At 34.1% G+C, this 24,363-nt stretch overlaps 1 protein-coding gene across 1 annotated transcript in view; it reads right to left on the minus strand.

Moving 5' to 3' along the window:
* LOC149426826 (uncharacterized) overlaps positions 1-24,363 on the minus strand; it is a 106,145-nt gene that overhangs the window by 63,127 nt on the left and 18,655 nt on the right. Inside the window, exon 3 of the mRNA XM_089633484.1 lies at positions 22,954-23,084. Within this exon, the coding sequence (XP_089489610.1) occupies positions 22,954-23,084 (131 nt within the window). The remainder of the gene's footprint in view (positions 1-22,953; positions 23,085-24,363) is intronic.

Genomic DNA, 24,363 nt, shown 5'->3' on the forward strand with positions numbered 1-24,363 from the left:
CTGCGAGTAGAATACATCTGGACCTTCGAAATAATCGAGTATTTTATATATACTTAAGTCTTTTTTTAGCCCAGAAAAAAATAATGTATAGGCCTATGAAAACTGCTTTAAAGTTCAAAATCTCCTACTTACGAACCCATTTTCGGTTATGATTTTATTGTAAAATGTGGCAAATTAAGTTATTTATAAAATGATCGGAAAAATATAATTTAAATATAAAAAATATTTCTTGCATAAATCAAAACAGGCGGATGGAGATAAGTGGGAATTTGAACCTTATCGCCGTCTACGTAAGGGTTGTTATTGATAAAGGCTCAATTTAAAATATTACAAGACGTAGTGCATCGCCTTAGGTGTTTTGGGCATGCAGAACGAATGAACGAAGAAAGGAGTGTAAGGAGAATATTATGAAGCTAATGTTAAAGATAGAAGAAGTCTAGGACGTCCAGGTACGACATGGCATGTTCAAGTGAATCAAATAATTGATTCGGGTCATGGCAAGGATCAGAATAACATAAAAGTATGTGTAAGACGATGTATATCTACATGAATGTGAATGAATAAGGAGTAGGTGCCGAGACGGAGTTGTGTGGTGTTATATCCTCTCTGCCTACCCCTGCGAATAAACATGGAATGATGGTTAGTTAGTTTCCCTCATAAACAAGCTATACGCAAATAATATATCCTTTAATCGTTGAAGATAATATTAGCGATTCTCAAACGAAAATTTTAAACAGAAAAATCAGATAAAGATAGGTCGCATCTAGAAATTGAAAGCAAAGCCCCGGCAAGGCTAGGTCCTGGGTTCAATTCTCAAATATTACAATTCGAGTTTTTACTGATTAAATTATTACAAAAATAAAAATAAATGTTTCCTTTACTGAGCATTTATAAATTTTTCACACGACAAGCTAGACTGCTATGTGTTAAAAAATACCTACCTTTTAACTAGTGGAAAGAGAAAAAAATCGTAATTATTATTGCGACAATAGCAACTACAATAATTCCTATCAGTTGGATAATTCGAATGCTTGTTAGTTGAGCAATGGGCGTAGATAGCGAACAATCCAGTTAGAGTAAGGTTTCTGGGAAATAGGGAATAAACAAGGCCGGTAAATTAATTAGCCAATGTTGTGAGTTGTAAGCCCTATGACTAATGACGGATACCCTTGTTGTGGGTTGGGGGGTCGCGCCCGCAAACTCATTACTCAGATAACGCTGTAAATAGTGCCGATTACGATTTATGTAACTCGAGGCTATATATATATATATATTATACTTTTACAACGTAATTCATAAAAGCACTTTTATTTCAAACCTTTTTTATTAAAGAAAGTTGTTATGAAAAACATGATAATATTTTTTTACAAATCTCATACTACCACCACAGTAAGCGTAAAATGTTGCTTGTGTTGTGATTGAGGACTTATCAACCTGATGAATTGAACTCACGATGCCTGAGCGGGACCTAAACGTGATGTCGACACAGCCACTCACCGGTCCCAACTGGGACCAACCCCGGAAAGGCAGCGGCGCACAGTGGGCTGAAAATCGCCTTTCGTAGACATAGAGACTTGAATTTTCAAGGGTATTTTTTTGGCTAGAAATGGATTCTGCTAATTATTACTATGCTATAAAATTTCGTATGAAGCAATTGCGTGTGCAAATGAAGGAGTTACGAATACATTTTTTTCTTAAAAAAAATGATAACTCCTTCTTTTGAACACGCAATTGCTTCATATGAATTTTTAGAGCATAGTAATGATTAGCAGAATCCATTTCTAGAAAAAAAAAATACCCTTGAAAATTCAAGTCTCTATGTCTATGAAAGGCGATTTTTAGCCCACTGTGCGGCGCTATGTCATCCCCAAATGGAGTGAAAAAATGTGGGAGGGCAAGGAGGTAAGGAAGAGGAAAGTTGGTAAGTACCCGGTTATTCAGATCTGGTCGCCAAACACAAAACTGGCACTTTCAAGCAACGTTTAGATTCTGAATTGTGGTATTTTCAGATGGTATACTGAGATTTACCCCTCTGGGCGACCAACGACTTCCTTCAATACTAGTTTAATAGTGTAAAAATAATTTAATTATATTTACAAAAGGAATGCTCACAACTCATTCTATCGACAGTATAATTTATTTAATTAAAAAAAACTAATATTACCACCCCTTGGGTGTGAAAAACTGCGTTAATCAAATATTTTTTTCTGAAAATGATCGTTTCCTGGAAAATGCGTGAATTTCATAGAGCTGGTGAATTTGTGGTTTTATTATTATTTACATAAATGTAAGAAACATGTTTATACGAATATATACGCATAATACGCAAGACATAGGTATATTTTATTTTATTTATTTCGAATCAGAGTTCTATCTAAGTTGCTAAGAGTGGCAAATCAAAATGAATCATGCCATGATTGCATGTAGCAATAAAAATCAATTGAACTTTATGATACAAATTTAGCGACGACATCGCCTAACGAAACGTAATACACATTGATTTTTTTATTGGAACGAATAAAACTTCGACAGAGAAACCGATCAAGTTACTACGGATTAGACCTTGAAAACAACAATAAATTTATTATGATCTGACATACAATCAATTGTTGTTATGCTTGCTCTACAATTTCAGCGAGAGTGTAGTTTTTTAAAATATATATGGCGACATAAGACTCTAATAACGGGTGTTTGCTCGACGCTCACATTTTAATTATTTCTGATGAACGTATTAATAAAATTTTAAATGTTTCTAGAGGGATCCCCACGGATGTAAGTTATTTATATTTAAGATTATTAAAAATAGTAACTTACCACTAAAATATTTTATATAAAAAGTTTTCAAATATAAAATTAGCGGTAAGCACAGGATTTAATTTTTCTAGACGGTAAATTAGTAACTTCCCGAGGGATTCCCCTAGAAACATCTGAAATTTTAGTAATACGTTCATTAGAAGTAATTAAAATAAACCCCACGGAGAGGAAAATTTTCTAGGCCTGCTAGGGCAAATTCGACCGTAGGTCCATCCATTACGCCGGACCGCGCGCCGAATATTATTTTACACGATTTATCACTTATGTCTTTAAGATTCCCACTTTATTTTAGAGATTTGCTAGGAAAAATTCAACCGTAGGTCGGTCCAATACACAAGGGCCGCGCGTCGCATTTTTGTGCGTGGCTTTTTCACTTATGTCGTTAAGAATTTAGGGTATTGTCTTTTCTTAAATCTAACGGAGTAATTCTTTCCAAATCACACTTTCGCGTGTTCTCATGTCCTCATAATACTTAATCTATCTTCTTTTCTACTATGGTCAGACATATGACATTAACAGTTTGAGAAAGGGGAATATGATCTAAAAAAATTAAAGATTTTGCTTTTTCTCTTTGCATTTAAAACATTATCATATAATAACTCATAAAGCAGGAATATTTCTAAATAAATCTCTAATCTGACAGATTTTGTAACTAACATGGTATCTTATTCTCTAAACCCGAGGGGTTTATTAACAACTTACAATACTGTTATAATTAAGTACATTACGCATATAATTACTCAATTCCCACTTAGATACAAATCAATCCTTTATAAATTAGTATGTTATGGAGTGCCTACCGGGCCAAAATTGAGAAATCTTTGACGTTTTTGTCATGAGAAAATATTAGTTATTATAAAACAGATCCTACGGAGAATCTGTTTGGCATTCAAATTTTTTTTCGGATACATTCGTCATACAAGTTGCTCTCTGGTAGGAAACCTTGCAAGATAATACAGCGCCCTTGAGGTGATTTTGCACAAAAACGGCGCTATACAAGTCATCCAATTATTATTATTTTTATTATAAGCCTAGTGATTAGTGCCCGTGATGTGATTTTTCACAAAAACGGAGCAATACAAATCATTCAAATATTATTATTATTACTAAAAAATACTGATATACGACCCTAAGTGGAATTCTAAAGCGTGTGACCAGATAGGTTTTGTTTACATTGACTTTTAAATAAGTAGGTTAGATGCGGGATTGTCTTGCAGACTTTTTGCCGTCGATTTTTGGACCCGAGTCAAAGGATGTAAGACGAATAATGCTTCCAATAATAATCCATCAAAAAATGCACGATACGACCATACGCGACAGTGAAGAGGAAGTAATGTATATCTCTAACTGAGAGAGTGTAGAGTGTAGAGCAGGCATTAGAGTAATAAAAATAAGTAGTAACTTTTATTCTGTCCGATTTTTAGTGTCATTCTAATGAGTACATTGTCTTAGAATATTGTTAGAGATATACACGCACAGACATAGGAATTAATAGACGAGAAGATAATGGCGAGGGGTAATATCAACTGTTGAAGAACGAAGGGGGTGAAGCTGACTGTGATTCGTCAATAAATCAATCTGACAGTAAATAGGCATCTCGCATTATAATATCACCATTTACTTCTTAAAAGTAAAATCTGCTTTTGAATGAATAGACATTTTTACATGGGAGCGCAAATTACTCGCCACGTTATGAACTAATTTGCGAAGTCCAAATTCGGCAAAGTAAATTTCTTCTGTTTGCAGAGTCGTAGTTAGTTTCAGAGTATTTAGTTAAGGCACTTTTACAAATGTTTCATAATTTTCTTACCCCAGTAAACAACGATGAGCACACTTGAGAATCGCTACATTGTGATGTGATAGTATATGTTTCTAAAACTGATCCATATAATACGGTGTGAATAAGCTTAAAATAGAGTAAAATAATGCTTACTTATGGAATGTAATACGACAATTGGGTTTATTCTCTTTTTCACATCTATTTTTACAAGTTTTCATATCACAAGTCAACATTTTGCCGTGTTATTTCGTAAAATGAACCGATGATGCCTCGACCATAGTTCGCACAAGAATGATGACGTCACGTTTTCAAATTTCACTTGAGGCCATACGCGAGCCCAGCCGGCTCCAATGGAACCGGAATGGGGAGTGGGGATAATACGCTTTTAATCACTTAGGGCAGGTCTACTAATATTCATATGTCTATGTATACACGTAATGTATATCTCTAACTGAGATAGTGTAGAGTGTAGAGCAGGCATTAGAGTAATAAAAATAAGTAGTAACTTTTATTTTGTCAAATTTTTAGTGTCATTCTAATGAGTACATTGTCTTATGGGTGACTAAATAGTCTCACTACAGTGGTAAGTGGTTTATGTTATATATTATACAATTATAACTGCACTACCTGCCTCCCAGGGCTTGGCACGGATAAGTAGAGCTGTTTTTCAATGCGGCTTGGACATTTCACACTTGGACGAGAATCATATTATTAATCGAGATTGTCACACAATGGTGGCAAATGCAATGTCACGTTTGAAACCACATCGTAACGAAAATATAATAATACTGCGCCGAATGAAGAATTGTAAAGGCAGAGGTCGGTAGACTTACAAGTGAGAAGAGCCAAGTTGTCAAGAAATAATGTATCAGCGAGCCATTTAATCCTGGGACCGGGGCGACTACCAGAAACTGGCTCCTCAAAATATTTCCAGGAAGATGGCTGGAGAATTCTGAGACAATCATTTGACCTACATGAGTTCTGAACCAAGTAAAAAGGTAGAATATCTAAAAAAAAAAACAGTTAAACCAGTTTTCCCTTTCGCTCCCGAGTTTTTTCTCGTTTCCGTACTTTTCGTATTTTATTATTTTTTTTGTACCCACACAAACGTGATGGCTGGAAGCGGAAAGGTTAGACCGTTAAGACGATTTTTTTTTTACATTTGTTGAAAAGAAAGTGACCTTACTGGGGGACCCCGTCTAAGGTCACCTTGCACATGGTAATTTGTGTAAACTATAAATTGTGAATTTGGTTAAGAGTTTTTAGGGCGTTAATTTTTTATTTTAAGTAATTTTTGTAATCGTTCAAAATATGCAAGAGGTAAATTATAAAGCGAAATAATAGAAAAAATATATATTATACAAGAAAATGTATAGTGATACGATTAGTGAGAATAAAAGCAAACCGCACAGAGTTTTGGCGGCCGAGCGGAAAGAGCCGACTAGTCAGGGAGGCTAAGCCGAATGAAGAGTCGCGTCGTTCCGTCTTGCCATGCATGTTGCGCAAGAATCGGTTGTACGCCCCTAGGCGCGCAAATGATTTATCACATCAAAAGATTTATGAATTCATATAAACGTTAAAACAATAACATGAAATTTGAGATCGGGTTGTGGCCCAACATGTTGTCATTAAAACACATTAACATCAAACATAATTAGGTATTCGAAATCTATACATCATATTAGAAATACATGAGTAATGATTAGGTGTGATCATAGATGTTATGATTATTAGCAGCTTGTCGCTTGTAGGTCTCCGTTGTCGAGGGGTAAAGCTCTCGACTAGCGATGCAAATGTTGCTGGTTCAAATCTAGTAATTTTATTTGTTTGCTTTGTGTTATTTTTACAAATTAATCATTTAAATTATATAAGGTATAACTAACGCACTTCTAAAGTAGAAGATACTCTCAGTACTGCCCTGGTGTAAGACCACCGTTCAGAATTGAAACTTTGCTTGAAATGGCTTTAGACGTGTTTGGTGACCAGATCTGATTAGTCAGGTACTTCCCCACCATCATTTTCCCCATCTCATTCCCCTTCCGACTACTTTCAGCCTCACAACATACAGGGATAACATAGTCTCACTGGCTCCAGGTGGTTGACTCCCCACTGTCCGGAGCCAGTGGGCCTATGACATCAGTTGTGAGAGTGAAGGGAGTGGGGGCAAGGAAACGGGGAGGAGGAAAGTCAGGAAGTACCTGGTTATTCAGTTCTGGTCACTAAACAATGTTTTTTTTTTTTTTTTTTTTTTTTTTTTTTTTTATTATTCAGTAAATTTTATGTATTACAATTTTTGTATACTTCATAACTCCCACACTAGGCTTATGCCCGTGTTGTGGTAGTCATAGGTAATTCTATAAATTCAAAATATATGTTTTTTATAAATATATATATACATATACATATACATATATATACACATACATACACATATATACACATATACATATATATATACATACATACATACAATCTATGCATATATATGCATACATGCATATACACAGACATGCACACATATACATACATACACAGACACACATAAATGCATATATAAATACATACACAGACATACATAAATGCATATATAAATACATTCATATACATCTATATATGAACACACACAAACGTAATGTGTATTCACATATATACATACATATATAGATACATGGTTAATTTTATTATAATGGTTTAAAAGTTAGGAACTCATGTATTCTTTAAAAAAGGCTCGTCCCCTTTCAAATATCCAGTTTTGGACACGTATAATAAAAAGGGATATAGTATTAGTTGATTTTATGTCCCTGTCCAACGCGTTGTATATTTTAGGGGCGATGTACCAGAATTGTCGTTGAGCGAATGTGGTTCTAGTTTTTGGGACCACGCATCCCAGATTTGATGAAAAGCGGGTGTTTACTTGGTGTTGAGGAGCCACTAGCAAGTCATTTTTTCGTATGTAGCATAAGCTTGTCTTAATGAATAGCTGGCGAATGTCTAAGACCCTAATTTTGGTAAATAGTATTTTGGAGGGATAGGTAGGATGACATTTAAATATAATTCTGAGAACTAGTTTTTGTACTGTAATTATTGGATTAATGACGGATTCTGCACAGCCACCCCATCCCAGAATACCATATGCTGCTATCGATTGAAAAAGGGCAAAATATACGCTTTTTAGAGTCGTTAGGTCTAAGATGGATCTAAGACAGCAGAATATGTGGGAGAGTTTACGAAGTCTTTTTGTTGTTTCTTTTATATGGGTTTCCCAGCGTAGTTGGTCATCGATTATTATTCCCAAGTATTTAACTTCCTTTGAAGATTTAAGAGTTGAGCACGTGCATTGAATATTAGGTGAGGTTTCAGGAGTCTGTATGTTGAGTGAGCACGAGTGGATGGTAGGTTTGGGGCAGTTATTGGGAAAGCTATGTTTGGGTATGGAAAACGTCATGTATTGTGTTTTATCGATATTAAGTGTAAGGAGGTTTGTGTCTAGCCAATGCTTAACTTTTGTTAGGCCAATATTAGTTTTGTTTGTAACTGATTGCCATGTTTCATCTTCAAATATTAAGACTGTATCATCGGCAAATGAAATTATCTTGCCTCCAATATTCATAGTGCATAGTGTGTTGATATATATGAGAAATAGAATTGGCCCTAGTACACTACCTTGAGGGACCCCATAGGACATGGATAATTTTTTGCTCATATATATTAAACCCATTTCAGACAACGTTTTGATTCTGAACTGTGCTCTTTCACCATGACGTTACTGTGCGTATCTCTCACTCTTAGCCCAGTCAATGAAGGGAAAAAATGACCCAATGTCGGAACTAATTCCCCGGAAGCTGAATTTTTCACAGATGTTAGAAGACCTTTAGACATGTATTTTTACAAAAGTCCCCAACTTTCCCCCTTGTGCTTCCTTCCCCACCCCCTCTTGAATATATTTTTCAAAGCCTTTTGGAATACGCCAATATCTCCTTAATGGTTTTATTAAATCAGATTATTTATTTTTTGTTTAGTTTTTTATTAGTTATAGTTAGGCTGTTTTTATTTATTTTCAACACTAATTATAAAATTTTATTAAATCTTCTCCATCAATCTTCATCTAAATTTAACATTTCTTAAATCTGTAAATTACATGTCTATGAAATATTTTACTGTACATTCCTGTCACCTACCTCACACAGATCACACCTACTTGAGGTAGGTAATGTAAAGCGCTTTCCGGATAATTCATCAAAATCACATTTCAACACGCCTTTTAAAAAGTGATGTAAAGTCATGAAAAGCGAAGAAACAAAAATTAGGTTAAATAGGTTACTTAGGTAATGTTTAGATTAGTTTTTATTACTTTTAATAACTTTATATCACTTTTTAAGGGTGTGTTGTCATTGTCATTGTATTAAGTTTTACACAATAAAATTATATAGAAAACTAGTGGACCCCACAGTGTTTCGCTATTGCTAATGTCTTATTCCACCATTCACTACTGTATACGTATACCACAATGTTACTGTTAAAAAAACTAGATTACATCGACTTCAATTCCTTCCTGAAAGAAACCACTTATTGCAACACTCAAAAAAATCTAAAAGACACAAAAAAGGGCATGCATCAGTAAGTTACTGGTAATCCCTTCTTAGTGTAATTCTCATTCTCTTTTTACATACATGTGTTATTTACATTTATAGAGATTTACTCTTTCTTATTAAAACTGCTTATGTTTTACGCATGCTTGGTTTATCAATACCTACTTTTGTTTGAACTATTTTTTGATATGTTATTATTTTTTAAATTTAGACGCTAGCATTTATGTGAATTCAAAGTTCCTACGAAATTCCTGTTTTTATGTAACTATATACATTCCAATAATTCTTTTTAGATATTTGGTTTTATGACAATATTTACATTCCATAATAACCTCTTAGCAACTACCAATAATTCTTACGAGATCTTTGGTTTTACACTATGTACACTCCATGTTAACCTTTTAGCAATTACCAATATATTTTTTACTGTTTTTAGATTTTTGGATTAATGATTACCTTTCAACATTTTCCAATTATTTTATTTAATCTTTGTATACTTATGTTTTTATGATGTACATACATGAGTATAAGTATGTGATTGTATGTGTGTACGTATGTGTACATATATGTGTATCTATGTGTATGAATGTATGTGTATATATTGATTAATATGTATATATACGGATATATAAATATATGCGTACGTATGTATGTATGTGCATATATCGCCTCGGAACAGAAATCTTCTAGTGAGGCGGGTTACTTGCTTGTTTGTATATGATAATGTTATTTCAATAAACGCCCGGGTTCCGGCAATTTAAAAAATACAGGATTCTAAATGATATTGTAAATAAAAAAGACAAATTACTTTTTTCAAAATTCAAACGTTTTAAGGTTAAAAAAGTTGAATTGTTTGTATGGGAAAAAAAATTGGAATTTCGAAAATAGTTTTTATTTTATTTTTTTATTTCTACCATCATACAGAATCACCTCCCGAAGTTGGCGTACTTTACCCCCCGGACACCCTGTATATAAACGTCGATTTATCGGCACTGAACTAAAATACTTCGATTCCATACTACCACTTAATAATTATCAATGTAGCAGAACCGGAAAAGAAATCAATAATTCGAAGTATCGTTTTGTCATTTATGCCAATCGAAAGCGTTTTAACGTTCGATTACAGCACTTGTAGGTAGATTCAGAACATGAATCATTACAGGTGCATTATCAGTTCACCTGTTCGGGTATTATTGGCCTATAATGTCACCATATTACATAAGAAAAAGTGCCACCTGCCGCGACTCTCACATTATTTCTGCCATTCTTTAAATCAATATTGATCTACCGACCTATATTACAATACACTTTCGACAACGGTCTCCGTGGTCGAGGGGTAACGCTCTCGAATACGAATCCGGAGCTCGCGGATTCATCATCATTCACCTGGCGCGCGCAGCTAAATTTCATTTAAGGCGATGCACTACGTAGTAATGCAAAATCATGTGTTTTTGGTTTGAAAATTTGGTCGCCTAGAAATGTTTCAGATGCTTTAATTAACTACTGCGAGTAGAATACATCTTATGGCCTTTGAAATAATCGAGTATTTTTTAGATAAGTCTTTTTATAAGCCCAGAAAAAAATAATGTATAAGGCCTATGAAAACTGCTTTAAAGTTCAAAATCTCCTACTTACGAACCCATTTTCGGTTATGATTTTATTGTATAATGTGGAAAATTAAGTTATTTATAAAACGATCGGAAAAAAAATAATATTTAGCCTGAACATCCACAAAATAAAATAAAAGGCACTTTTTGGCCATGTTTTTTTCTTGCATAAATCAAAACAGGCGGATGGCGTTAAGCGGATATTTAAACCTTATCGCCATCTACGTAAGGGGTGTTATTGATAGCGGCTCGATTTAAAATATTACACGACGTAGTGCATCGCCTTAATTAATGTGTGTTATTTCTCAATTAATTATTTTAAAATACAATATAAAATGTAAGTAGTATATTTACAAAGACCACCATTCAGAATTAAAACGTTACATTTTATTATATATACTCGTATACTGTATTTTTAAAATAATTAATTGTGAAAAAATCAATTAGATGCAATTTACTAGCTCTGGGTAAGGTAAAGTCTTTTCCGATAATCAGTGAAAATTATTTTATTGCATGGAATATTTTTTGTATGGAATAATTTAATGTAAGGAATATTTTATTAAAACACTATTATTATATTAATATTACTATATTACCTACTCGACTCTGAATAGAGATAATTGGAATATCACCACTCTATGACAATATCTTCCTATATTTGTTTTTAAATTACACATACCTAAAACGAGATTTATCTTCATACCTACTTTTATCCTCCATTAAACTAGGTTCGACATGCCTACATAATATATTTTGACTTGCGGCAGAGGAGATGCGCTTGTGCGACATACTATTGTAGGTAGGTATTATATTAATAAATATTATTATGTCAAAGGTTAAATTAAGATCTTTAAAACGAACTGTAGTAAATAACAATAAAATAAATAAAGTTATTTTTTTCAAGTAAAAATAAATAAAACAACGAGATGAAAAGATAACAAATGAACATAAAATTACATATACAACGTTATTATGAAATTAATAATAAGTTAATAAGATTTAATTATTATTAATTACAAGTGGACTCTGTAATGGTTCGCTATTGCTAATGTCTTTCTCGGGCGTGTCCGATTTCTTCCACCATTCGCACATAATGTGACTATTAAAAAAACTACATTACATCGACTTCAAATCTCATTCCAGTGCAAAGATATTGCGTTAAGGGGGGGCTAGGGTTTTAAATTTTTTTTTTGCATTTTTTTTTTAAATAAATGCTTAATATGCTAAGAATATTGTGTTCAAATTTCAAGTTGATTGGAGCAAAATTGACGAAGTTACGAGTATTTTTATACCTGTCGGATTTAAATCCCTACCCGACCATACGTATAAGCCGAGCAGAGCAGGAAGCTGAGAAACAAACTAAAGAAGGCAGGTTTCGTCGTAGATAGGAGCAAAAAGGTGCTTTAGACATCATGGATGATAGCAACATCCTTTATGGACCTGGCATTGATGATTCAGTGTGAGGTAAGTCGATAAAATTTGCTTATAAACGTTTAATACCAGATTTTTTAGTGTTCAAAACTTTATAGCGTTTTTCCCACAACTCACGTTTTCAAAGTCGGTGACCGTCATAACTTCAAAACTACTGCACCGATCCTTTTGAAATTTTGAAAACTATTTCTGTACATAATTTACGAGGTAACGCTGGAGAGTTTTTTTCAAATTTGTTAATAATTATTATTTTACAATAACAAATTAGCCGATTTTTTTCACTAAAAATAGCGTTTTTCCCTTCAAAGTGTTCCAAAAAAGTGAAAAATTAAAATTTCGAAAAACCCTCCCAGAGTTACCTGGGAAAAACTATTATCTAACGAATGAACTTTGATTTTTTGATTTCAGATGACCCAGCACCGAGTTATGAGGGTCACCGCCATTCTACTTTTTTTTGAGACACGTCCGAATAATTGCTGCCATTGCCGTGTTTTTTAATATTTCTCCGTGAAAATTTTATAAAACATTCTTAAAATGTCATACTTTACTGTCCTATTAGATTTAATAAAGAAATTTTAACTGTGTTGTCAAAAAAAATTTACAAAAAAATGACTTTTTTCGTACGAATTAACCCTATCCCCCCCTTAAGTATTCCTCTGGCATCCTCGACGTTTTAAACCACTCAAACCACTATAAAAATACTCCTGGTACTAATAAGAACAAACTTTGAAATTTTCAGCGATATCGGTCGACTACTTTTCGAGTTTTACGAGCACAAACATTCGCAGGCTGAATTTTTATATAAAGACTAGCTGTATCCCGCCACCCGTTGCTGTGGCTCATACATGCAGATAGAGAAACAATAGCGCGTATTGTTTTTACATCCAACAGATGGCGCTGTTTTTTTTTTTTTAAACATGTTTTTACCTGTCACAGGTGACTTCTTTAAAATATAGGTATACAAAAACTCACACGTATTTGAATACAACGTTGGGTCAAAATTTTAAAGCAATCGGTGAATAACTTATAACTCGAAGATTTAAGATTTTGAACAAACGAACATTTACATTTTTATTTATATAGATTTATCAAACTAAGCAAAAAACAGAAACTCTGCAATAATTATTCTATGAATTTTTTATGTACATAATATGCAATTAAACCAAATATATTAGTCAGAAACTGTCCATTCATATTTTTAATTGCCGAAATCGGAATGAACATGATTTATAATACATTGAAAAATTGTGATATTTATTCCGAGATCATTAAACTGCATTCAAAAAGATTGTTTAAATCTTAATAAATCCACGCTTTCTACATTTATGAATTGCATTTGCTTTAGTCATTTAGTGCATTTAAAAATTTCATTTCCGATGTTGAATGTTTTTGGACCTAAAAAAGAAAACTAAGATCTAAGACCTGTAAAAGTCTGGAGAACGAGTGATTTATCGACAGTTTTATATCGTTGGATTTTTAACAATAGTTGGTTGCTTAGCTTACTGTTATGCTCATTTTAGCCCTTGGAGGAAGTAATATTAGTCGAGGTCCTACAGACACTCGGGGGTTACATCACGGAACGATTGGATACAGGCTCAAAAAGAGTACATGATCTTAATCCGTTCAAAAAGATCTGAATATTGGACAAATAGGATCACTTCAGAGCGTCAAAATCCACGTAGTCTTTGGAACTCGGTTAAGACAGTCATTGCTGATGTCCATGCACCAAATACAATCGACATAGCTCCGGAAATCTTCTCCAAGTTTTTCCTTGACAAAATTGAGTCAATACGAGCCCTAACAACCTACGCTCCACCACCGTATTTTACTAAATGCAATAGAGAAAACCTTTCTGCCTTCAAACCTACATCCCTAGAAGAAGTAAGGAAATTAATTCTTACTTCACCGAACAAGCAGTGTTCGCTCGACCCTATTCCAACGTGGCAACTGAAAAAGTGTTGCAATGAAATTGCTCCCTTTTTAGTTCATCTTTTCAATAAGTCACTTAGCACGGGTGACTTTCCAAAATCCCTTAAATCAGCTATCGTAACTCCATTATTAAAAAACCACAACTGGACGCTGAAGATCTTTCAAATTACCGACCCGTTTCAAATCTGCCTTTTATATCAAAAATATTAGAAAAAATCGCTGCCTCACAGGTCATATGTCACTTAAATTCAAATGAATTATTAACTAAATACCAATCTGCATATAGACGGTTCCACTCCACAGAAACCGGGTTACTACGCGTTTTGTCGGACATAACTACTGCCATTGAGTCGGGTAAACTGGCACTTCTTTCAGTCTTGGACATGAGTGCTGCATTTGACACGATTGACCATGACTTTCTTATTAAACGATTAGATGAATCATTTGGTTTAAACTGTGATGTTAAGACCTGGCTGACATCGTACCTGGCCAACCGTTTACAAGCCGTAAAAGTGGGAAAAAACCAATCAAATTATGCAACCCTTTCATCTGGAGTACCCCAAGGGTCCGTTCTGGGCCCACTACTCTTCATCCTCTTCACAAATGATGTCGCTAAAATAATAGAATCATTCGGCCTTCTATCTCACTGTTACGCTGATGACCAGCAAGTTTATTTTTACTGCTTACCAGAAGAAATAAACAGTCTAAAAATTCGTATAACTGAGTGTATAGAAGCAATTACTCGCTGGATGACCTCAAATAGATTGAAACTGAATCCCACAAAGACTGAGTTTCTGTGGACTGCTACAAGCAGACGTCAGCATAACATTGAAAACTCCCCAATAACCATTTCCGGAAGTGACATCACTCCAAAAACGTGCATCAAATTACTGGGTGTCAATCTGGACGCTAATTTTTCCCTTAAAACTCAGGTGAACAGAACTGTAAGCACGGGGTTCTTTCAATTAAGGCAAATTAAAGCAGTGCGGAGAAACCTGCCAACAGAGGCGACTAAATTGCTAGTCAATTCCTATGTTGTTTCACGTCTAGATTATTGCAACGGAATATATGCAAGTCTCCCTAAATGTCAAATCAACAAATTACAAACCGTTTTCAACGCCGCGGCAAGGCTATCACCGGAGTATCTAAATACTCCCACATTTCAGAGCATCTCAAAAATCTGCACTGGCTCAAATGTCCTGAAAGAATCCAGTTCAGGGTATGCTGGATGGTATTTAAGTCACTTAACGGAATGGCTCCGGCTTATTTATCAGAATTGTGTATTCCAGAAGATTCCAATTCCCGACAGTCAACCCTTAGGTCAGCAACGTCATCAGCTATCGGAAGGTTGAAGGAACCAAAGCGCACACCAGATACTAAGTTCGGTGAGCGTGCTTTTGCCGTGTCAGGACCTAAAGCCTGGAATGGACTGCCACATGATTTGAGAATGATCGCAGACTCGACAGAATTTAGGTCTAAACTTAAAACGCACCTTTTCAGACAGTCGTATCCATAATTTCAGAAACCTCCACTTTCACAGTTGACGGCAATTTAAATTTAAATTAACAAAATGTAAAAAATACTAAAAATAAAATAAAATAAATAAAAATAATAATTAAAAATAAATAAATAAAAATGATAACAACTAACAATTTGTAGGCTTTTAAGACGGTTAAAATACATTTAAATTAAAATAAAAACTATAGCAGACTTAAGATCATGCGACGACCAGTGTTTTTTGATATAGTGTCCTCTGCGTGCAGTTCTATCTTTTATAAGCATAAACTTTTTAATATAAGTGTGTTTGTTGGAAGTGACTTGCCAGGTAAGTATGTTTTGGTATCTTTTCTAAATAACAAATGTAGATCCTAGTAAATAAATTGTACAGCGCCCTTGAGGTGATTTTTCACAAAAACGGCGCTCTACAAATTTTTTTTTTTTTTTTTTTAAACTTCCGATTTAGTTGTCCGGGTTAAGTCTTCCCCAAAGGAAAAACTTAACCCTTCCACTCACTTTTCCACAAATGATCATCTAGTCAATCAACATTATGTAAGTGCATTATATAAGCAAAATAAATACAAAACAATACAAGAACAACACGTCAAATCACCAGAGATCAAATGGGAAAATAATTCACCGTCTCCAGATATTTTCATATCAGAGGGTTCGGCTCGGTAGAACTTCTAACAGGGCCTATAAATCCTACTGATCCCTCAACATAAATATTTAAAAAATCTTTTGTTATCCTACATGTATTCAAAATGACCGACTTTTGCATCTTTATATATAATTTTTTTGATAGATCTAATACGCCTAAATTTTTAATTAGAGAGCTAGGTATAATGCCAGTAGCCGAAATAACGAATGGTAATATTTTTATAGTCTGAGAATGCCAAATTCTTTTTATTTCATTTCCTAAATCTGTGTATTTTCTTATTTTTTCACTAACAGATTTTTGAATATTACAGGAATTTGGAATAGCGACATCAATGATATAAGTTATTTTTTTAATTTTGTCATGTAAAACTATATCGGGTCTATTATGACTAATCGCTCGGTCTGTTAGTATAGTTTTATCATAATATATTTTATAAAATTCGTTTTCTAAAAATGAATTTGGTTCGTATTCATAATATGGTACTACATTACGGCAGTCAATCAAGTTATGTTTAATTACCAAATTTTGGTGAATTATTTTTAAAACTTGATTGTGCCTAAATGTATACTCGGACGGTGCTAATATAGAACATCCCGATATAATATGTTCTATAGTTTCCGGAAAAGCCAAACATTTTCTACATAAATCATCAATTTGATTTGTATCTTTGATTATATGCTTTCTATAATTTTTAGTATTAATGACTCTATCATTATTATTATTATTATTGTAGTTCCATAGAATTAGAACAACTCATCAAATTTAAAAGTTAATATTTCAGTTCTGTGAAAGTCCTATTCAAGTTGTGGTATTATCCAAGTGTTTATTATCCAAATATGTATATGTTAACGGAAATGTAAGTAATCCGTCATTGTATTCAATTCCTAGGAAATGTATCTAAAATCGCCTGGAAATGTGTGAAATAAATTATATTAGACACATTTCCTAAATAGCAATCGGAAATCTAAAACATTTAACCTAACCTAACCTAACCTTACTTACCTAATCTAACCTAACCTAACCTAACCTAACCTAACCTAACCTAACCTAACCTAACCTAACCTAACCTAACCTAACCTAACCTAACCTAACCTAACCTAACCTAACCTAACCTAACCTAACCTAACCTAACCTAACCTAACCTAACCTAAACTAAGTTTAACTTTATATTTTGTAAAACATCTAACCTAAGTTGAACTTTATAAGAATATAACAAATAAAACATCGTGTTTTATTACAGAAAGCACTATTTTTATACATTTCCTAAACGATAGTGGAATTATATACAATTCCTAGGAAATGTATACATTTCCCAGGATATGTATGTAGATTTTTAAAACAATATTTTGTACATTTCCTAAATAGCTTCTGAATTGAATACATTTCCTTGGAGTTGTATACAATTCCTAGATACCATATACATTTCCGGTAAAATATATGTATTTTCATTATCCAAATGAGTTTAAATATCTTTTGAATATGAGCAGATAACTAATTTTGTACGTTTATTTGAAACGACTTTTATACGCGCAAGTGAAGCAGTCAGCATTCATTTCGTCTAATTTTACGAGCATATAATTATTGCGTCGATCCTTAAACCCCTCAGCCTCAGACATATTCGGAGTATTTCCGCTTTGCAATAATTTCCAAATAAATGGAATATTTCTGAACGTATCCGAAAACTAAACAATGTTTTGAAAGGTGATGTAATACGCTTTCAAATTTTACTATTAGAAACACACATATATTTTTTGAAATACTAAAATTTTGAATGCAAACATTAAACATAAATAAAAATGGCTAACTTTAGGTTTTTTGTAATTAAAATTTATAAAAAAAAACACACGCATTTTATTAGACAAATGTATTACAAACGTTAATATCACGTCACCTTTTTGTCGTTTCATATAAAAATAATTTAAAAAAAAAAAAATCACGAAATTTCTTATTTTTTTTTTCAAAATGCGGTCGGTACCTTTGGTTTCATAAAGGTGCACATTTTAATTATTCTGTAGTTAACTTCTAGATTTGAAAATAAAGTGTGGTGTTTTCTCTTTCTATACACAGCAATATCTGTGTGACCACATGACTTGTCCAGAGATTAAAAGACGTGCAAACAAAATATTGCTAAGCAAATATACTTCCTGTGTGTGAAAAAAATATTGGAAACAAATTTAAGACACTATCGGCCTATCGCGTTTACAAATTTAAGACACTATCGGCCTATCACGTTTACAAATTTAACACACTATCGGCCTATCACGTTTACAAATTTAACACACTATCGGCCTATCGCGTTTACCCAGTTAAAAAAGGAATGACAAATTGTTTTGTTATAAATCCAAAGGGATATTTCGTAAAATAAAATAAAATATCTTTCCCAGTGTTACAGCCAGTGTCCCCACTGAAAATGATGTTAGTGTTATTATGCATACGTAAATGAATACATGTTCCTACGTTATAAGTTAATAACAGCTATTATATATCAATTCAATATGTTATTAAATCTTCAACAACCACTAATCTTACACATAACTTTATATATCAATATATTGCAAGATAAACCAAGACGATAATATTACATTTATCATTTTTAGAGCGAAAATCCAGAACACTACTCTAAGTGACGGCCTCTGTCGTCGAGGGGTAAGGCTCTCGACTACCAAGCCGAAGGTCGCGGGTTCAAATCCCAGCATGCGCAAGAAAATTTCATTTGATCGATTTGTGTTATTTCACAATTTAATCATTTAAGTAGTATACTTTGTATTTGCGGCACGTTCCAGAGTGGAAGATACACTCAGTATCACCCTAGTATAAGACCACAATTCACCATTCTACCTTCAGCCTAACAATATACCCCTATTGGGATGCCATAGTCTCACTGGCTCCATGTGTTATGCAGGTATAAAAATAAATAAAAGTTTTTCACAGATTTTTAAATTTTCAAACAAAGGCAGGATTTTTTAAGGAAACTTGTCAAAAACAATGTTGTTGAAAATGTACGTAAAATATGCATGTTTTTATTGAGATATTTACTTGTTATCGCTTGATGTATTTAGGTACCCCAGCATAATTTAGGTTCAGTCTGTACCTCAAAACGTCTCGCCTGCATGTCTGGGTTTGTTTTTTGTTCCAAATGATTGGACCGAAACGGTCGAGGCAGTCACGAGAAATTGACATGTCTGAATCCTTGGCCTGTTATTGGGCTAGCTATATTTACAAGTTAACCCTTCAGCTGGAAATGCTTATTAAGAATTAAATAAATAAATAAGAAAAAAATTATACATGATGTGTCAGGACGTACCCGAACGACAGTTCAGTGATTTTTGAGTAATTCTTGTATTGCCTATAATACATCCTAATCACACTTTTCTTATTGGATTTACATTATTCGAAACATGTCTTATACCGAGGGACGATGCACATTTAGGAAAATGAATTCTGATCAAAACCTTGTACTGTAGTATCGCCCAGAGTAAAATTTGCTTTTCCTTTCCTAAACAAGCTCATTAAAGAATATAAATATATATTATTAAAATAAATACCGGAAAGTTCAATTATGTCCTGTGCGTGCGTAGGTACCGTATCTAAATTTAGTTAATAAACCAACAAAAAAAACAGTGTTAATCTCAAGTGACTTACCAGGTAAGTATGGTACTGTATATTACCTATCTCTATATATATTTAGTAATAACATAGATCATTGTAGAAATGTGTAATATATATGTACAGCGCCCTTGAGGTGATTTTTCACAAAAACGGCGCTTTACAAATCATCCAATTATTATTATTAATAATAAAAGAAGACGTAGTTTTGCTTGATGACATCTTTTTTCAATAAAAAATCTGTCACCTGTCACCAACGACGAATAAACAATCACCCACTTTTATTTACTACACTCGCTTCTGAATTACGGCTGGGCTGCAGGATACTGTAGTTCAGAATTATTGCAGTTGCATGAAGGTTGCCTTTCCACGACCAAGAGATCTGTAAATGTTCGTTCCCTTATATATGTGGTGATTGTGATAAATAGTCAGATTTCAGAATAGAAGATTTCACCCGGCTTCTAATGCAGTAATACCTACTGAAGTGCAATTATTCAAGTGTACACATTGTACAGCGGTAATAAGCCAGTCGTCTGCCTTGGTGTTACCAAAACTTCACAGTACCTACGATGTAAAACTCTTCACTAATAAACAAATGCGGACACGGCAATAAAACGTGCGATAACTTCGACCACGTAGATTGTAGGATTATACATTTAGAATTTTATCTTAGTAAAACATTTAATGAATCTGAATCCGTTATATTCTATTATGTAATACTACTGTACACATATCTTGGGAATCTTTTTACTGTCAGTGTGATATCTTCATCAGTTAAAAGCAACCTATTATCAAGATTAGTTCCTAATTTAGTCAAAGGAAATTTTCTATCTAAACCAGTCGAAACTAGAAACAAATACAGTGGTCATAACAAAATATTTGTTCAATTTAATCTAATCTAGGCAAACCACAATATAACTACCTTTTACAAACATGTGATTTATTCGTGCAATCTATGCCCTACTCAAGGTTTAATGTAACTATTGGATTAGGCACTGGTGAACGGATATAATAATTATTATCATTAGCACGTACTGATACCGTGTTAATATTTGCTCAAAGAACGATGTAGGTTTCACTTAATCCCCAAGTCAACAGCGAGCAGCGTCTACCGTACGCCGTGTAAAGTCTACAATATTATTGAAAGGGTTAGCACGGATTACGGCGTAGTTATTTAGTGTTTAAATAAATTACGTCACCGCATACCAATTGATGCCTTTCCGCGGCCAATTGATCGACCGTCGTCCTGTCATTCTGTGGCCAATTGAATAACTTGACACTTAGACGAGTGAGAAAAGAAGTACATGCTGAAATGACCTTGGAATTCGAGAGTGACCACGTAGTCTTTGCGCAGATTAGGATGAAATTGTTTCTTCGCATCGGTAACCTGTTCCAATTCCCACATCGGTTCCCGACTTTCCGCGGCCATTTGATCGACATTTGTCCTGTTATTCCGCGGCCAATTGAGACCACCGCGATAACTTGACCACACCCTTAGTGCGAAAAATATACATTAAAGTTCGTTCTGAAATGACTTTGAAACTCTAGAGGGATCACGTATACGTTGAGCTGGTTGTGGTGAGATTGAAATTGTTTCATCGCGTTGATCATCTGTTTCGAATTACACAAGTGAATAAATCATTCGCATAACGATTGCCGTCTTTCCGCGTTAATTATTGATCGACCGTTGTCCTGTCATTTCGTGGTCAATAAAGAATTAAGACCACCGTGGTAACTTTTAGGCGAGCGCAAAATTAAAGAAGATAATGGGTATTTTGAAGTGACCTTGAAATTCTGAGGTGGCTATTTAGTTCTTGCGCAGGTCGCGATATGGTTGACATTGCTAAGTCGCGCAAACCGCCTGTGTTTCAAAATCGTGATTACGATTATGACCGAGTTCGATACTACACTACTACTGGTACTCCAGTTTCAATATAATTTGAAGTGAAAAAGTCTATAATATAAACCTTGTGGTTTAAAGCTACATTATAATATATTTGACAAGTCAGTAAGCTGAGTTGGCATCGTGTTGGGGTCCCACCCAGGCGTCGAACGTTCAATTAAAAAAAATTGATTTATTTATTCAGTTGTTTTTTACATTTGTATTTTACAGTATCTTACAAAACTGAGTAGTATTCAGTTTGTTTGAAGGAAATCTATTATTTTTAGAATTTTTCAATATACAAAGGTATAATCATTTTTTTTCTAACTAATTTAATTTAAATCTTTTTGAATTACCTCTTTCCCTATTGCTACTCCTGTTACATAATGGTCGGATATTTTATAAGTTACAATGCATGAAAATACAGTGTTATAGCGGTTATGTATCGCAATATGATCAATAAATACATGATTTAACATTTTTTCCATTTAATATTTCATCCCGAGTCACATCTAATATTACACTTTCTAAACCATTTTCACTGAGTAGATTTTGATATTCTGTAATTACACTATTTTTACTATCCAATATGTTTATGTTAATGTCACCATGGTACAAGAAATTTGGTTCAGATCAATTCCTCGGCTAGCTAAGTCCTCCATCACAACACTAGCAATATAGGAGATTTTCAAATATGGTCAGGTTATTCGTAACCCCGGAATGTTTGTCTTTCTGTTAAAAAAAATGTTGTTGAAAATATGTATCAACTTTACAATATCAGATTGATGTTATCACCTTGACCTTACAAGCGCGAATTATAATCACGGGCGCCAGCCAAGTTCAATGCTCAGATAAAAAAAATAGCGAATTAATGTGTGCGAGCGGTGAGTGTGTATGTGAGATATGAGGCACACTTGCCAGTTGCCAGTAGTTGCCAAAATCTAGACCCCAGACGCACCTGGATCAGACATCTCGCGGCCAGAGGAACAATCTGCCGGATGAAATACAATGAAAGCTGTAAAAAATAATATCTTACGTATTGGCGAAATCCATTCCAGTACCCACCCACAGATTAGTAAAAGAAACACGTGTTTCGGTTTACTTCTAAGATTATAGGTAACTAATAGACACAAGATATTAGGGAAGGGAGGTCTTACCTGAGTTCATCGGAGTAGAGATGGTGTGGGATTGCGGTAAGCACCCCGGCGCCATCCCCGGTGTCATTGTCGCAGGCGCACGCCCCACGGTGCTCCATGCGCCGAGCCAGCGTCTCTGCATCGCGGACGATCTGGCAACACAACAACGACATACATCAACACCTACTCGTCACCTTACATTTACACTGTCTTTTAACTTTACATTATCTCGGTAGGTAAGTACATACATTATCTTGTTACTTATTCGGGCATTTTTGCCAAAGTTTGTACTGGGGACACAAGACTAATAACATTGGGATCACATTTTTACTGATGAACGTATTACTAAAATCTCAAATGTTTCTAGAGGGATCCCTACGGATGTAAGGTATTTATATGGAATATTAATAAAAACAGGACCTTAGTAACTTCCCGAGCGATCCTTCTAGAAATATTTGAGAACTTAGTAATACGCTCACCAGAAATAATTCAAATAAACCCCACGGAAAGATCGATTTTCTATGCCTGCTAGAGCAAATTCGACTTTGTCCAGATTTTCCGTGATTAGTTTAATTAATTTATAAACATTTTCAATACTGGAGTTTAGAATCTCATGTTCGCAGCGTTACCACTCGCTACCGTCAGTGCTTTAGTCCGCTTGGTCGATCACATTCAGTCCCCTTAGCTCGAGTTAATTCGCACTTGATGCAAGTGGCTGGTAATCTGATCGGCAAAGAGCTACAAAAACCCATCCATCATGCAATAACAGCTGGGACACTTGGAAGCGCAATACATTATTAGGTCGACATGAGTTCCAATCGGCGCAATGCTTCCTGCGTCACACCGTGTTAACATTATACTAATAATATTATTGTAAGTTACATAAATATATATCGTAAATAGCCGACTGCACTGCAGAGCGGTTCAACAAAGATTTACGTCTTGTAGAAGCCAATTATCTTTAGTCGAGTTTAAAATGAAAATTGTCCATACAATATACAACGTGTGGACATCAAAACTTGTGCGTGAAGCATGAAGTCATATTTCCATACAAAATACAACGTATGAACATCAAAACTTGTGCGAGAAGCATGAATTCATATAGTTAGTTCAGAAAAAAACCTCTGCAAGTTACATTGATGAACTTAAAAACAACTTGAACAAAAATGGAATATTGTGATTTAATGAACCTACACCTACATACAATTATATTACGTATGAACTTAAAAACAAAAAACAAACTTGAGATTTTTGATCCTCGTGGTAAAAAAGGTTATCAAGATAAAAAACCAAAACAAACTCCAAAAATTAAGAATTTATATGATAGTGATTTGTTTTTGGGGTATTATGCCGTGTTGCGTTACCTCCTTCTTTAGCCAACGTTTCACATCTGCCCCGATGATGGACACTGCAATGTTTTTCGAAACGTTG

The sequence above is a fragment of the Hesperophylax consimilis genome, chromosome 1, assembly GCF_061612785.1.
Source record: "Hesperophylax consimilis isolate HC1 chromosome 1, BYU_Hcon_1.0, whole genome shotgun sequence".
NCBI classification, from domain to species: Eukaryota; Metazoa; Arthropoda; class Insecta; order Trichoptera; family Limnephilidae; genus Hesperophylax; species Hesperophylax consimilis.